Genomic DNA, 15,971 nt, shown 5'->3' with positions numbered 1-15,971 from the left:
GGTAGCCGAGCCCGCCCCCCTTTCTCAAGACCGGCTCCGCCCCGTGGCGTCACGCGGGAGCCGACCGTCCGCCGCGGGGTGTTCGCGTGCGGGGCTCTCATAAGATGGCTGTCGGGTCGCCTCCTTGTGGCCGCGCCGCCACTCTCAGTATGGTAGCTGTTTACCCCGTATTTCTCCTCCCCACTCCGCTTCAACTTCCTCGTTGTTTTGAATAAACTTTATTGACTACTCCGAATTGCCTCCCACCGCCACCGGGCTTCTCCCGGCGGCTTTTCGGGCCATCTTCCTCGCAAGTCGGCCGCCGGGTCCTCCCCTTCCTCGTCGCTTTGCTCGCAGCGAGCTCCGGCCGGGCCAGCGACGACGCGAGTGGCGGCCCCCGACTAGGCCCGAGCCGCGGTCTCCCGTAGGCCCTGACCGGAGCCGCGGAGAGAGCTGCCCGGAAGCCTCGCTGGGCGGCGGGGGCCGAGCGACCAGCGGGTGGTCGCGGGGGCCGACGAGCAAGGTTCGCTGCGCGACAGGGAAAATCCCAGAATTCGGCGCGCGCCGCCGGTGGGGCCGGAACTACCGGCCGAGCCTCCGCGGAGCGACGCCAACGGCTCCCGAGCGAGCCCGGCGGCCGGCGCGTCGGGGGAGACGGAGCTTCGCCAGCGGGAGTGATCCTGGCGGCTCGGCGGATGCGGAGGTCCCCGTAGAGCTCGGGACCGTAGACATTGTTGTCAGCTCAGGGGTGTGAGGAGGTTTCCTGTCAGGCTGGGAGGTGTGAAGACGTTCTCGTAAGTTTTCGGGGCTGCGAGGATATTCCTGTCAGTTTGTGGGGGGACGAGGAGACCTCGTCATTGGGAAGGGGTTGGGGGGAGATGCCTGCCAGGGTCCGAGCGGCGAGAAGAAAACAAATCCTTGCTCAGTTGCGGGAGTGTGAGGAAATTGTCGTCAGTTACGGGGGTTTGGAGCGTCCCTTTTTAGTTTCAGGGGTGCGACGGGAACCCGGTCGTGTTCGAAATAGACGACGAGCGGACGAGTTGTGAGGTTGTTATTTATTTCGGTGGTGGGGCTGCTGGGGCTCCCACTAGTCGGGGTGGGATGACGGGGAGAGTTCTCACAACAAGACCCCACAACTGTGATTTGAGTTGGGCGCCTCTGCCTTGCTCCTGAAGGCAGCGAGGTAATTTGCGAGGGAGTGAGCCCATGTCCATGGGTTCCCCGTCTCTCGCCAGTTGCCCCTATTTGGGGGCAGAGAGAAGGGTCTTCTGCTGGGCTCCCCCAGCCTCATAATAAAGAGCGCTCTGGGAAGCAAGAAGAGGGTGCAGTGAGGGATCAAAGGAGCTTCCTTAAAGGCAGCAGATATTTTCCTGAACCACAGAAAGAAGTTCTCACTCACTTGGGGTGAGGGGTGGAGGGGGGAGCTGAGGAGATGGCGGGGGGGGGGGGGGGGGGCGAGAAAAGCCCTCTGGCATAGCGGCGGTCTTTATTTGTAAAGCTGAGCTGTTCTGGAGGCGGGTGGACTTTCTCAGATTGCCCCCTACAGCCACACCCCTGTGTTGCACCCCGGCTGTGGTCACTCCCCATTTGTGAACTGAGGGTTGGTACCCTGGGGCACCAGATTCACTGTGTGAAAAGTGTTGTTTGTGTCCGGTCCTGGTCCAGGAAGGACTCGTGCTTCTGCCTCCCACTCCTCGGGACGCTGCGAACCTGGCTTGCCACACAACCCCCCAAGGCCAGCTGAAGATGGCCACGGTGCCAGTGTACTGCCTTTGCCGGCTGCCTTACGATGTGACCCGCTTCATGATCGAGTGTGACATGTGCCAGGACTGGTTTCATGGCAGGTAAGGAAGGCAGGCCAGGTGGGACAGGGTGCAGGGGCCAGGTGTTTCACTCGCTTTTCTCTCAACTCTGGTTTAGATTCCCACTCAAACTGTATTCCCCTCACTCTAGGACAGTGGTTCCCAACCTTCCTAATGCCGCGACCCTCAAGTTGTGGTGACCCCCAATTTCATTGTTACACATTGAACATAACTAAAGCATAGTGATTCATCACAAAAACAATACGTAATTATATATGTGTTTTCCGATAGTCTTAGGCGGCCCCTGTGAAAGGGTCGTTCGACCCCCAAAGGGGTCCCGACCCACAGGTTGAGAACTGCTGCTCTAGGAGAATTAACTCCAATCCACCTCCCAGACCCAGGTTCCTCCATCCCTCCTTGCAGACTAGGGTCTAGCTGACATTGGCCTCTGGTTTCTCCTCTTTTTTTCTCTTTCTCACTATGTATTTTTTCTTTGCACCCTTCTTTTGATTTTTTTTTTAAATTTAGGAAATATTTTCTTTCCAACCACAAAGTACCATTTTTGTATACTGATAATTTTATCTCAGATCTGGGCTTTGGAGGAGACAATATTACATTTTTGGATATTTGAGTCCAATAAACACAGATTTGAGTTCTGGCTTTGCAATTTATTGTGGCAAGTTGTCCTTGGGCGAGTTGCTTTGATTCTCTGAGCCTCATTGTCTTCACCTACAAAATATATCTAATACATCCTTCCTGATTATTTAAAGCATTTTGCATGCACTCAGTTAATGGAGGCAGATATGCAGCAGTATTTTATTTCTGTAGCATTTATCTGCAGAACCATCTAACTAGATTGAATTAAGCAGAAGAGATATTGGGTAAAACAGGAGTGAAACCACTAATGAACTCCCTCCAGTTTACCATTTGTGCACGTAAGCACCTGTCATCCAGGATTCTACAGAGGTTAGTGTGTGGAATAAAACTGGAATATTATCCCATTATTGGGACTTAAATCCCAGGTATAGAAAGAAAACTGTGAGAGGGCTGTGTACACTGGAGTACAACAAAACAGTATATGGCACCCTCCTCCTGTTGCATGTTGTTAGATTTTAGAATTTTCAGTCACTAGTCCCTTCCAAAGAACTGTTCCTGTTATTATACCCAAGACCAAACAAGGTGCTGGTGTTGCTAAAATTCTGCTCTCAGTAGGGACTACCTCATGTAACACATCCAAATTCATATTCAACTGATTTTTATTGACTATTCACTTTGGGCCAGGTGCAGAGTTCTGTTTACTGCCTCATGTTATGTCATTTGAGAGGGGACAGACATAGAGGGTGGGACCTTTTCCTTCCCTCAGAAAATAAGTGGGGATTAAGATGTTTTTCAGGACTCATGGTATCTTTGCCAGTGCTGATCAAGTCACTCCACTGGTAAAGATTTTTTCGTTAATTCCATTACAGAATAAAATTCTTTTTTTTTCCTAAATTTTTAAATTGATTTCAGAGAGTAAGGGAGAGGGGGAGAGAGAGAGAGAGAGAAACATCAATATCGATGAGAGAGAATCATTGATCGGCTGCCTTCCACATGCCCCACATTGGGGATCGAGCCTGCAACCCAGGCATGTGCCCTGATCAGGAATCAAACTGTGACCTCCTGGTTTATAGGTCAATGCTCAACCACTGAGCCATGCCAGCTGGGCATAAAATTCTTTTTTTTAAAAGAATATTTTTATTGATTTCAGAAAGGAAAGAAGAGGGAGAGAGAGATAAAAAAACATCAATGATGAGACAGAATCATTGATCGGCTACACATTTCACACTGGGGATGGAGCCCATAACTGAGGCATGTGCCCTGACCGGGAATCTAACCTTGAGCTCTTGGTTGATAGGTCGACACTCAACCACTGAGTGACACTAGCTGGGCCAGAATAAAGTTCTTCAGTCTTCTTTGTGTGACAGACAAGACCTTTTGTGATCTGTTTGTTCAATCTCAGTTCCTGCCACTCATCCTCCCTTGTTCTTTATGTCCTAGCAAGACTTGAACTACTTATAGTTCTAAGACAAATTTTCTGTGACTCTATCTTTGCACATTCTATTTTGACTAATGCCCTGTCTTTTACAACTCACAATATACTGTAAAAGGCCTTCTTCTACTGGCTTCCCGTTGCACTTGTGTACATCCTTACCAAAAGTAATTATTTCATCATATCATGGTTATAAATACATCTGTGTCGCTTATTAGCTGGAACTACCTGAGGGCAGAGATGTCATCTTTTCATTTTTTGGTATCCCCAGAACCTATTTCAGACCTAAACATATAATAGATGCTGAGTACATTTTTTATTCTTTTTTTTTGTTTGTTTTTTAATATATTTTTATTGATTTCAGAGAGGAAGGGAGAGGGAGAGAGAGTTAGAAACATCAGTGATGAAAGAGAATCACCGATTGGCCGCCTCCTGCATGCCCCCCACTGGGGATCGAGCCCGCAACTCCAGCATGTGCCCTTGACCAGAATCAAACCCGGGACCCATCAGTCTGCAGGCCGACACTATCCACTGAGCCAAACTGGCTAGAGCCATACTGACTACATTTAAAAATTAAATTTATTGAGGTAACATTGGTTAATAACATTATATAAATTTCAGCTGTACAGCATTATAATTCGATATCTGTATACTCTATTATGTGCTCACCACCAAATGTCTAGTTTCCTTTCATTACCATATATTTGACCACCTTTACCAATTCGCTCTCTCCCCACCCCTTACATTTTTTAATGAAGAAGTGAATGAATCTTCATGAAAAGAGCTATTCCCTGTGACCCTTGCTTTGGATTGTGTGGGAAGTGTGTAGATTCAAATCTGGAAATTGCACTCTTGCCCACAATATAGAGTCCCTATTTTCACAGTCTGGGTACCAGATCAGGAAGGGATGCTTTCTCAGTGCTTACTGATAGGACGTAGGATAGGACTTCGCATAAATTATCTCAGCCCACACCCAACCCTGAAAGTTACATATTTCTTTTAAAAATAATGTTTTAATTTTTTCCTGATTATATAGTTGAGACATGCTCATTATAGAAAATATAGAAAAAGAATAAAAAAGGAAATAAAACTTACCTATGAGTCTACTGTCCAGCACAGTACACTATTACATTTTTTGTTGTATTAACTCCCATCATTTTTTCCCCATTGACTTTTTAGAGAGAGGGAGGAAGGGAGTGAGAGAGAGACACACACAGAAAGAAACAGATGTGATAGAGACACAAAGATTAGTTGCCTCCCATATGTGCCTGCATGTACCCCACCTGCTCGACTGGGCTGGAAAACGAACAAACGCACAGCCCAGGTAGGTTCTTTTTTTTTTTTTTTTTAAATATATATTTTATTATTGATTTTTTACAGAGAGGAAGGGAGAGGGATAGAGAGTTTGAAACATCGATGAGAGAGAAACATCAATCAGCTGCCTCCTGCACACCCCCTACTGGGCATGTGCCCGAAACCAAGGTACATGCCCTTGACTGGAATCGAACCTGGGACCCTTCAGTCCGCAGGCCGGCGCTCTATCCACTGAGCCAAACCGGCCAGGGCCCAGATAGGTTCTTTTGACCAGGAATTGAACTAGTGACCCTTTGGTTGACCCTCTATCCCAGGGTTGGGGACCCTTTTTACTGCCAAGGCCATTTGGATATTTATAGCATCATTCACAGGCCATACAAAATTATCAACTTAAAAATTAGCCTGCTGTATTTGGTCAGACATTTAATTAACTCACCCCTAATGCCTTGGCAGGGCCAAACCAAATGATTTTGCAGATGTTCCCCACCCCTGCCTAGCCACTGAGCAATACTGGCCAGGACTAACTCCAATAATTTGACTTAGAATATAAATATATATTTTTACAACATGGGTTATATTATAAATATCATTTTATAGCCTGAGTTTTTATTCCTACATTATAATGTGAATATTTTACTTGATTTCTGATATCCCACCATGTGTATTTGCCCTCACTTAACTCAGTCATTGCCTCTGTGGTTGGATGCTTATGTTGTTTGTACTTTTTTGTATTATAAATAATACTAGAGGCCTGGTGCACGAAATTCGTGCAATGGAGGGGGGTGTCCCTCAGCTCAGCCTGCGCCCTCTCGCAGTCCGGGACCCCTTGGAGGATGTCTGCCTGCCGGCTTAGGCCCAATCCCGCCGGCAGGCGGACATCCCTCTCACAGTCAGGGACCCCTTGCTCCTTACCGCCTGCCTGCTCGCTGCTCCTTAGTGCTGCCACGGAGGCGGGAGTGGCTCCCGCCACCGCTGCTGCGCTTGCCAGCCATGAGCCTGGCTTCTGGATGAGCAGCGTTCCCCCTGTGGGAGTGCACTGACCACTAGGGGACACCTCCTGCATTGAGTGTCTGTCCCCTGGTGATCAGTGCACATCATAGTGACTGGTCATTCTAGTTGTTCCACCTTAACTGTCGCATAGGCTTTTATTATATAGATTGTGATGTGAAAGAAACGGGAGGTTCTGGAAATGTTTTGAATTTTAATATGGGTGCTAATTAAAATGAAAAGACAAGCATTGTGTTGTGAACATCTTTGCACAGTAGAGACTTGACATTTACAAGGAACACCACTGAGGCCTTTAAGAATTCCAAATTTACAAATACAGAAGTGGGTTGATGGTTCAGGCCCCTCCTTAATCACATTTCTGTGGTGAGTCTCATGTTTTTGTGCATACCCTGACACAAGTTAACTGCCTTACATTTTTTAAAAAATATATTTTTTATTGATTTCAGAGAGGAAGGGAGAGGGAGAGAGAGATAGAAACATCAGTGAAGAGAGAGTCATCAATTGGCTGCCTCCTGCATACCTCGCATTGGGGATTGAGCCCACAACCCAGGCATGTGCCCTGACAGGGAATCGAACTGTGTCCTCCTTGTTCATAGGTAGATGTTCAACCACTGAGCTGCACTGGCTGGGCTGCCTTAATTTTTTAAATTTTATTTTTTATTTAAAAAAATATATATTTTATTGATTTTTTTACAGAGAGGAAGGGAGAGGGATAGAGAATTTGAAACATCAGTGAGAGAGAAATATCGATCAGCTGCCTCCTGCACACCCCCAACTGGGGATGTGCCCGCAACCAAGGTACATGCCGTTGACCAGAATCGAACCCGGGACCCTTCAGTCCACAGGCGATGCTCTATCCACTGAGCCAAACCGGTTAGGGCTGCCTTAATTTTTTTTAATGAAAGTTTTTATTTCTTCTCATGCATGTCTTTATGGGCTGCCAGAGAACAAGAAGGCCAGCTAAGAATCACTCCCTTGGTGCATGGCTGCTCTTGCTTGCTCAGTACATTGCTTTTGCGTGTGCGCGCACACACGCATGCACACACGCACATGCACACACACCTTCCATTTAAGTTTGTACTTCAGCACAATTGAAAATTACTAAATAGTGTGGCCTTTTCATAGTTGCTCACGATAGTTAAACCCACACACACAGGTGATTTATATCTGTTCACATCTCTGAAGACTTCCATAGGCTAAATTTCTTTTTTGAATTTCAATTTTTTTATTGTTGAAAGTATTACATATGTCTCCTTTTTCCCCCATTGACCTCTCCCCGCCTGCTCCCACCCCCCAGCACATGCCCTTACCCCCTTACTATCTGTGTCCATTGGTTATGCTTATATGCATGCAAAAAAGTCCTTTGATTGATCTTTTAACCCCCCACCCTCCCCTGCCTTCTGAGGTTTGACGGTCTGTTTGATGCTTCTATGTCTCTGTCTTTGTTCATCAGTTTATGTTGTTCTTTGTATTCCACAAATGGGTGAGATCCTGTGATATTTATCTTTCTCCAACTGGTTTATTGTGCTTAGCATAATGCTCTCCAGGTCCATCCATGCTGTTGCAAATGGTAAGAGTTCTTTCTTTTTTTACACCTGCATAGTATTCCATTGTGTAGATGTAACACAGTTTTTAATCCACTCATCTGCTGATGGGCGCTTAGGCTGTTTCCAAATCTTAGCTATTGCAAATTGTGCTGTTATAAACATAGGGGTGCATATATTCTTTCTAATTGGTGTTTCTAGTTTCTTGGGATATAGTCCTAGAAGTGGGTCAAATGGGAGTTCCATTTTTGGTTTTTGAGGAAACTCCATACTGTTCTCCACAGTGGCTGCACCAGTCTGCATTCCCACCAGCAGTGAAGGAGGGTTCCTTTTTCTCCATATCCTCTCCAGCACTTGTCGTTTTTTGATTTGTTGATGATAGCCATTCTGACAGGTGTGAGACGGTACCGTATTGCTGTTTTGATTTGCATCTCTCAGATTAGTGACTTTGAGCATGTTTTCATATGTCTTGGCTTTCTGTATGTCCTCTTTGGAGAAGTGTCTATGTAGGTCCTTTGCCCATTTTTTGATTGGGTTGTTTATCTTCCTTTTGTTAAGTTGTATGAGTTCCCTGTAAATTTTGGAGATTAAACCCTTATTAGATGTAACATACGTATTGGCAAATATGTTCTCCCATGCAGTGGGCTCTTTTGTTGTTTTGTTGATGGTTTCTTTTGTTGTGCAGAAGGTAGGCTAGATTTCTTAAAGTCCAGTTAGGGGTTAATAATGCCAAATTACTTCCCAGTAAGTTTATAGTAAGGAAGGTGGCTGTTCATTCCATTTTGGTGGTGAGAATCTGGAATTCATGGAGATTAACTTAAACTTCTTTCTGAGCCTGGATTTGAATTTAGAATTATTTGGCTCCAAAGCCTAGGTTCCCAAAAGTAGGGAAAAGATGATATAGCTCCATTCCTGCTACTATAAAGGGCTGGGTTTTTCGAAACACTTTGATTTGTAGAGCAGTAGTTCTCAAAGTTTAGTGTGCATTAGAATCATTTGGAAGACCTATTAAAAGGCAGATAGCCCTTAGCCAGCTTGGCTCAGTGGATAGAGTGTCAGCCTGTGGACCGAAGGGTCCCAGGTTCGATTCCCATCATGGGCAGGTACCTCGGTTGCAGGCTCCTCCCCAGCCTGGGCCCTGTTTGGGGCTCGTGCAGGAGGCAACCAATATCTCTTACATTGATATTTCTCTGTCTTTCCCTCTCTCTTCCCCTCTCTCTAAAAATCAATGGAAAAATATTCTTGGGTGAGGATTAAAAAAAAAAAGACAGATAGATAGGCTCCACCCTCAGGGTTTCTGATACAGTGGGTGAGTGGGGGCCACCTTCAGAACCACTGTTTTAGAGCATTATTCTGTCTCACTTCCTTCCCTTTCTGTGGAATGTGACAGCTTCTGATGTGAGGGATTGGTGGGCTAACATATCATTACTATACATAGTCATTCTCAGAGTGTGGTTCATTAACTGGGAATTTGTTAAAAATGCAAATTTTTGGACTGGGACACAGCCATCTGTATTTTAACAAACAGATACATTTTGATGCACTCTAACTTTTGAGAATCATTGCTCTATACTGGTGGAGAAGTTAGTTAGCCAGCATTCATTGATGCCTGGGGCTTGAGCAAAACCTCACCCCTTTACAGTTTTCCTTTTTATAAAGGAAGTATTGGTTGGCACATCCCTAAGGGTGGTAGCTGTGGCGTGGACTATAAACTCTGGAGGAAATGACTCTGTCTTCAGATCTAGGTTCAAATTCTGACTCTGTTACATTTTAGTAAAGGATTTCATCTCTGTGAAACCTCAGTTTTCCTGAGAGTGGTTGTGATGATTTAAATAAAATGGTAATGACCCTTGTTTATTGCATACTAGCTAATGTGCCAATCAATATGCCAAACACTTCACCTAATTATCTTTATTTAATCTTGTTTTGAGTTTTAAAATTATGAACTTAATTTATTTAATAGTTATAGAACTATTCAGATTATCTATTTTATATTGGGTATGTTGTGATAGTTTTTACTTTCCAAGGAATTTATCCATTTCATCTGTGTTGTCAAATTTAAGTATGTTCATATTATGCCCTTATTATCCTTTTGATATCTGCTGGCTGGGTATTTTATCTTTTTTTCTTTGTCAGACTTGTTAGAGGTTTGTCAGTTTCATTAATCTTTTCAAAGAATTTTTTTTAAAATTAAAGAACTACTAAACATTACTCACATACACACAATTTTTAAAAATTGATTTTTAGGGAGGGAGGGGGAGAGAGAGAGCAAGAAGGAGAGAGGGAGAGGAAGGAAAGAGAAACAAACCTTGCTGTGAGAGAGATACATCAATCTATTGTCTCCCGCATGTGCCCCCACTTGGGATTGAAACTGGCAACCTAGGTATGTGCCCTGACCAGGACTCAAACCCATGACCTTTGGTGCATAGGATGATGCTTCAACCAACTGAACCACACAGGCCAGGCCTCATAGAACAACTTTTATGTTTCATTGACTTTATCATCTTTCTGTTTTTAATTTCATTGATTTCTGCACTTAATTATTTCTTCCTCTGCTTGCTTTGTGTTTATTTTGCCCCTCTTTATCTAATATCTGGAGATGGGAGCTTAGGCTATTGATTTGAGACTATTCCTGTGTTGTTATTTTTTGTTAGTTTCTTCACCCAAGGATATTTTTTCCATTGATTTTTTTTAGAGAGAATGGAAGGGAGGGAAGGGGGAGAGAGAGAGAGAAAGAAACATCGATGTGAGAGAGACATATCGGTTGGTTGCCTCCTGCATATGCCCGGACCAGGGCTGGGAACCTGAAACCCAGATATGTGCTCTTGAATGGGAATCGAACCCTCGACCCTTTGGTGTGGGGGCTGATGCTGCAACCACTGAGCACACCAGAGACTATTCCTGTTTTCTAATGTGTTTAGTGCTGTTAGTTTCCCTCTTTGTACTGATTTAGCTATCTTGCAACTTTTAAAAAATATATATATTTCATTGATTTCAGAGAGGAAGGGAGAGGAAGAGAAAGATAGAAACATCAATGATGAGAGAGAATCATTGATCAGCTGCCTCCTGCACGCCCCCTACTGGGGATTGAGCCTGCAACCCTGGCATGTGCCCTTGACTGGAATCGAACCCAGGACTCTTTAGTCCACAGGCTGATGCTCTGTCCATTGTGCCAAACTAGCTAGGGCTCTTGCAACTTTTGATGTTTTCCTTTTCATGTAGTTCACTATAATTTTTAATTTCCTTAGAGACTTTTTGTTTGACCTATGAATTATATCCAGCCGTGGGCAAACTACGGCCCGCGGGCCAGATCCGGCCCGTTTGAAATGAATAAAACTAAAAAAAAAAAGACTGTACCCTTTTATGTAATGATGTTTACTTTGAATTTATATTAGTTCACACAAACACTCCATCCATGCTTTTGTTCCGGCCCTCCGGTCCAGATTAAGAACCCATTGTGGCCCTCGAGTCAAAAAGTTTGCCCACCCCTGATATAGACTGTGTTGTTTACTTTCCAAGTATTAGGAAAATGTCTTGATTTCCCTTGAATTCCTGAAGGGTCTTTTCCTTTGATATCAAATTCTGGGTTTCCAGTTCTTTTCTTTCAGCACTGAAAACTAGTGTGCTACTTCCATTTGGTCTCTATAATTTCTTATGAGAGATCCTCTGTCATTTGAATTGGTGTTCTCTTTTAGGTAATGTGTCATTTCTTTCTCACTGCTTTCAAGATTTTTCCTTAGTCTTTTGTGTTTAGGAGTGTGACTATGCTATTCATTTTATTTTATTTTTTTAAATTTACTGGGATGACATTGGTTAACATGAACATACAGGTTTCCGGTGTAGGTTTCTGTGTTACAGGATCTGTATATTGCACTGTGTGCCCACTACCCAAAGTCAAATCTTCTCCTGTTACTATATTAGGACCTCCTTCCCTCTGGCAACCACCACACTGCTGTTTGTTCACAAGTTTCAGTTTTATATCCAACATATGAGTGAAATCATATGGTTCTTAGCTTTTTCTGACACTTATTTCACTTAGCATAATGTTCTCAAGGTTCATCCATGTTGTTGCAAATGGCACTATTTTATCCTTTCGTATGGCTGAGTAGTATTCCACTGTGCATATGTACCAGATCTTCTTTATCCAGTCCTCTATCGCAGGGCACTTTGGTTGTTTCCATGTCTTAACCACCATGAATAATGCTGCATTGAACATAGGGGAGGATTACACTATTTCTCAGTGTGGATTTCTTTGGTTTTGTCTTTGTTTTAATCTTTTTTTGTTTGTTTGTTTGTTAATCCTCACCCGAGGATATTTTTCCCTATATGTTAATTTTATATCCTGCAACTTTACTGAATTTGTTGATTTAATCTAAACTTTTTTTTTTGGTGGAGTTTTTAGGATTTTCTCTATATAAAACATATTATCTGAAAGTAGAGACAGTTTTACTTTTTTCTTTGCAAATTGGATGTCTTTTCTTTTTTTTGCCAAATTGCTCTGGCAGGGATTTCCATAACTATGTCGAGTAGGAGTGGTGAGAGTGGGCACTCTTGTCTTGCTCCTGACCTTGGAGGAAAAGCTTTCAACTTTTCATCATTGAGTATAATTGAGTTAGCCGTGTGCTTGTCACACATGGTCTTTATTATGTTGAGGTACATTCCTTTTATACCCCATTTTTTGAGAATTTTTATCATGATTGGATGTTGCATTTTGTCAGATTTTTTTGGCATCTTAGATAATCATATGATTTTTTTCTTTCATTCTGTTAATGTGATGTATCACCTTTATTATTATTATTTTTTTAAATATATATTTTATTGATTTTTTACAGAGAGGAAGGGAGAGGAATAGAGAGTTAGAAACATCGATGAGAGAGAAACACCGATCAGCTGCCTCTTGCACCCCCCCCACTGGGGATGTGCCCGCAAACCAAGGTACATGCCCTTGACCGGAATCGAACCCGGGACCCTTGAGTCCGCAGGCCGACGCTCTATCCACTGAGCCAAACCGGTCAGGGCCACCTTTATTATTTTTTAAAATTTATTATGTTTTTGTTGTTAATCCTCTTTGAGAATATTTTTTCCATTGCTTTTTTTGGTGAGAGAGTGGAATGGAGGGGAGAGAGAGAGACATCGATGTGAGAGAGACATTGATTAGTTGCCTCCTGCATGCTCCCCCACGGGGGGGGGCATGGTGGGGGGCAGGGATTGAACCTGCAACCCAGGTACCTGCCCTTGACCTTCGGTGTGCAGGCTGATGCTCTAAACCACTGAACAACACCAGCCAGGGCTATCACCTTTATTGATTTGCTTATGTTGAATCATCCTTGCATCCTAAGGATAAATTCCAGTTGATCATGGTAACTGTTCCTTTTGTGTTGCTGAATTTGGCTTGCTAGTATTTTATTGAGAATTTTTGCATCTATATTTGTCAGTGGTAATGAGTTTGGGAGTGTTGCCTCGTCTTTGAGGTTTGTTTTTTTTTTTTTTTTTTTTGAGTTACCATAAGACCCAGCAATCCTCTTTGCATTTTTTGAAGAGTTAGTGAAGAATTGGTGTTAAATCTTTAAATGTTTGGTAAAACTCACTAGTGAGGCCACCTGGTCCTGGATTTTTCTTTGTTGGGAAGTTTGTGGGTTTTTTTTAAACTATATTTTTTATTGACTTCAGAGAGGAAGGGAGAGGGAGAGAGAGATAGAAACATCAGTGATGAGAGAGAATCATTGATCATTTGCCTTCTGCATGCCCCACACTGGGGATTGAGCCTGCAACCCAGGCATGTGCTCTGACAAGGAATCGAACCGTGACCTGGTTCATAGGTTGATGCCCAACCACTGAGCAATGCCAGCCGGGTGGGAAGTTTTTTTTATTACTGATCCAATCTCCTTACTAATAATTGGTCTGTTCAGGTTGTATTTTCTTCTTGATTTAGGGTGGGTATATTTTATGTTTCTAAGAATTAATCCATTTCTTCTAGGTTGTCCAGTTTTTTGGCAGGTAGTTGTTCATAGTTCAGTCTGTTTTCTTTCTTCTGTTCAGTTTAGGTAATTTCTATTCTAGCTTCAAGTTTACTTTTTTTTCTGTATTCTCCATTCTGCTGTCGAGTTCATTGAATGACTTTTCAATTAAGTTATTATAATTTTAATTTCTAAAATGCCATTGTTTCTTTTCTATATCTTCTAGTTCTTTGTGGAGACTCTCTTCTTTTTTATTGATTAAGGTATTACATATGTGTCCTTATCCCCCATTCCTCCCCCTCCCGCTCATGCCCTCACTCCCTGGTGTCTATGTCCATTGGTTATGCTTATATGCATGCATACAAGTCCTTTGGTTGATCTCTCCCCCTTACCCCCACCCTCCCCTACCTTCCCTCTGAGGTTTGAGCATCTGATCGATGCTTCTCTGTCTCTGGATCTTTTTTTGTTCATCAGTTTATGTTGTTGCCCCATTCTATTTTATTTGTTTCATGCATGTTCATTGAAACATTTTTATGATTGCTCCTTTAAAGTCGTCAGATAATTTCAACATTTGTGTCATCTCAATGTTGAGATTGATTTTTCTTGCTCATTCAAGTTGTGATTTTCTTTGTTCTTGATATGATATGTGATTATTTTCATTATGTTCTGGATATTTTGGGTATTGTGCTATGGGATTCTGGATATTATATCTTCTATTTTCACAGGTCCCTTCAAAAACTGCACTTCAGTGGCAGGGAAAATGGGTACCACTTTGTTATACCAGGTGGGACTGGAAGTCCATGTTCCCCATTTGGTCTCTGTTTACACCTACTACCTCTGGTTCTGCTGTCCTTAGTCAGGTTGCCTTCGTCTCTCCATCTTTCAGAGTTGCCTTACTTTTTTGTATGTAATGTCCAAGACTTTTAGCTATACTTAGTGGGAGGAATAACGAGAGGTGTGTCTATTCCATATTGTTCCAGAACCAGAAGTGACCAATCAATCTTTACAGTAGCTCTTTGGATCTGTTATTTTCTCCCATAATAACTTGCCCAAAGTTACACAGCCAGTTAGTTGCTCGACCATCAGTCCAACCTAGGTCTCTTGGACTCTTGCTATAAGATATAGTACTGTAGAAAGTATAAAGCACTGTTCAAGTTAAGCCATTTTCAAGACGTTGTGTGAGATAGAGAAAATCAGGCTTATAAACTCACATACAGCCCACATTTTTGTCCCAAGTGAAATTAGGTTAAAGTGTACACTACTTTTTATTTTGAAGTGGTAGAAGGCTAACCCATAGCTTTAGGAGTGTGTGTGTGTGTGTAAAAAAGTATGTGACAAAGGGAAGAGAGGTCCTGGCATTTATATCTAGGGTTTACTAGATATAATAAATGGGCTGTAGAATCCCTGCCTTGGAGAAGGTCTTGTAGGGTATAGAGTTGGAAGGATCAGAGGACAGCCTGATCTGTAAAGGTTCTTGGGATGTCTCTTGGAGTGGCATACTTTTTAAATAAGTTTTTATTTTTAATAATTATAGAGTCACACAAAGTTGTAAAAAATTTATGGAGCTTGCCTGTGTACTTTAACCCAGATTTCCTTATATCTTATGTAACTATAGTACAATATCAAAACCAGGAAACTGGCATTGGTTTAAGCAATCTTCATTATTACCAGTTTTATATGTACTCATAATTGTGTGTATGTGTGTTTAGTTGCACACAATTTTATCACATTTGTAGATTTGTTTAATCACAACAATCAACATACAGAACTATTCCTTTATCATTGGGGTAGCATTTTTGTCCCAGGTCACCTGGAAAGAGTTTGGAATGGCAAATGTACCAAAGAATGGGCGGTCAGTGTCTCCAGGAGGAGTGTCCTGAAAATTTAGAATACAGTGGAAGGTCTGATAGGAATAATGCTCAGGACTGTGTTATGGGAGCCAAATGAAAATATGCTTTGAAAACAGAAGCATAGTGGTGAAAGCATGGCTTAGGAGTCAAGGTAACCTGACCTGGAATTTTAGTTCTTCCATTTACTAGCTCTGTTGCTTTGGGCAGGTCATTTGACCTCTTTACGCATCTGCTTTCTTAGCTTTAAAACAGAAAGAATCCATGTTTCATGTGGTTGTTGTGAGGATTAATGAGTGAATGTCTGTAAAGCATCTAGCATAGTCCCTGGCACATGGTGGATACTCAGTTTTGGCTATTGCCTAGAACAGTGGGTTGGCAAACTCATTAGTCAACAGAGCCAAATATCAACAGCACAACGATTGAAATTTCTTTTGAGAGCCAAATTTTTTAAACTTAAACTATATAGGTAGGTACATTGTTATTAACTT

At 42.8% G+C, this 15,971-nt stretch overlaps 1 protein-coding gene across 12 annotated transcripts in view; it reads left to right on the top strand.

Moving 5' to 3' along the window:
• The first annotated feature begins 79 nt into the window (after nucleotides 1-79).
• Nucleotides 80-15,971, top strand: part of PHF8 (PHD finger protein 8) — a 78,442-nt gene continuing 62,550 nt past the window's right edge. For 10 of the 12 annotated variants that reach the window (XR_002831049.1, XR_002831051.1, XR_002831053.1 and 7 more), the window contains exons 1-2: nucleotides 80-773; nucleotides 1,645-1,823. Coding sequence is in view for 6 of the 12 variants with exons in the window: in XM_023759992.1 (XP_023615760.1) it covers nucleotides 1,726-1,823 (98 nt within the window). In the remaining 6 variants the exon portion in view is untranslated. Of the gene's footprint in view, nucleotides 774-1,617; nucleotides 1,824-15,971 lie in introns of all 12 variants that reach the window. The other 2 variants (XM_023759991.1, XM_023759990.1) reach the window with 2 other exon arrangements.

Source organism: Myotis lucifugus, unplaced genomic scaffold (assembly GCF_000147115.1).
Source record: "Myotis lucifugus unplaced genomic scaffold, Myoluc2.0 scaffold_169, whole genome shotgun sequence".
Taxonomy (NCBI): Eukaryota; Metazoa; Chordata; class Mammalia; order Chiroptera; family Vespertilionidae; genus Myotis; species Myotis lucifugus.
Note: the sequence above shows the minus strand (reverse complement) of the source record. Positions and strands in the feature narration are given on the sequence as shown.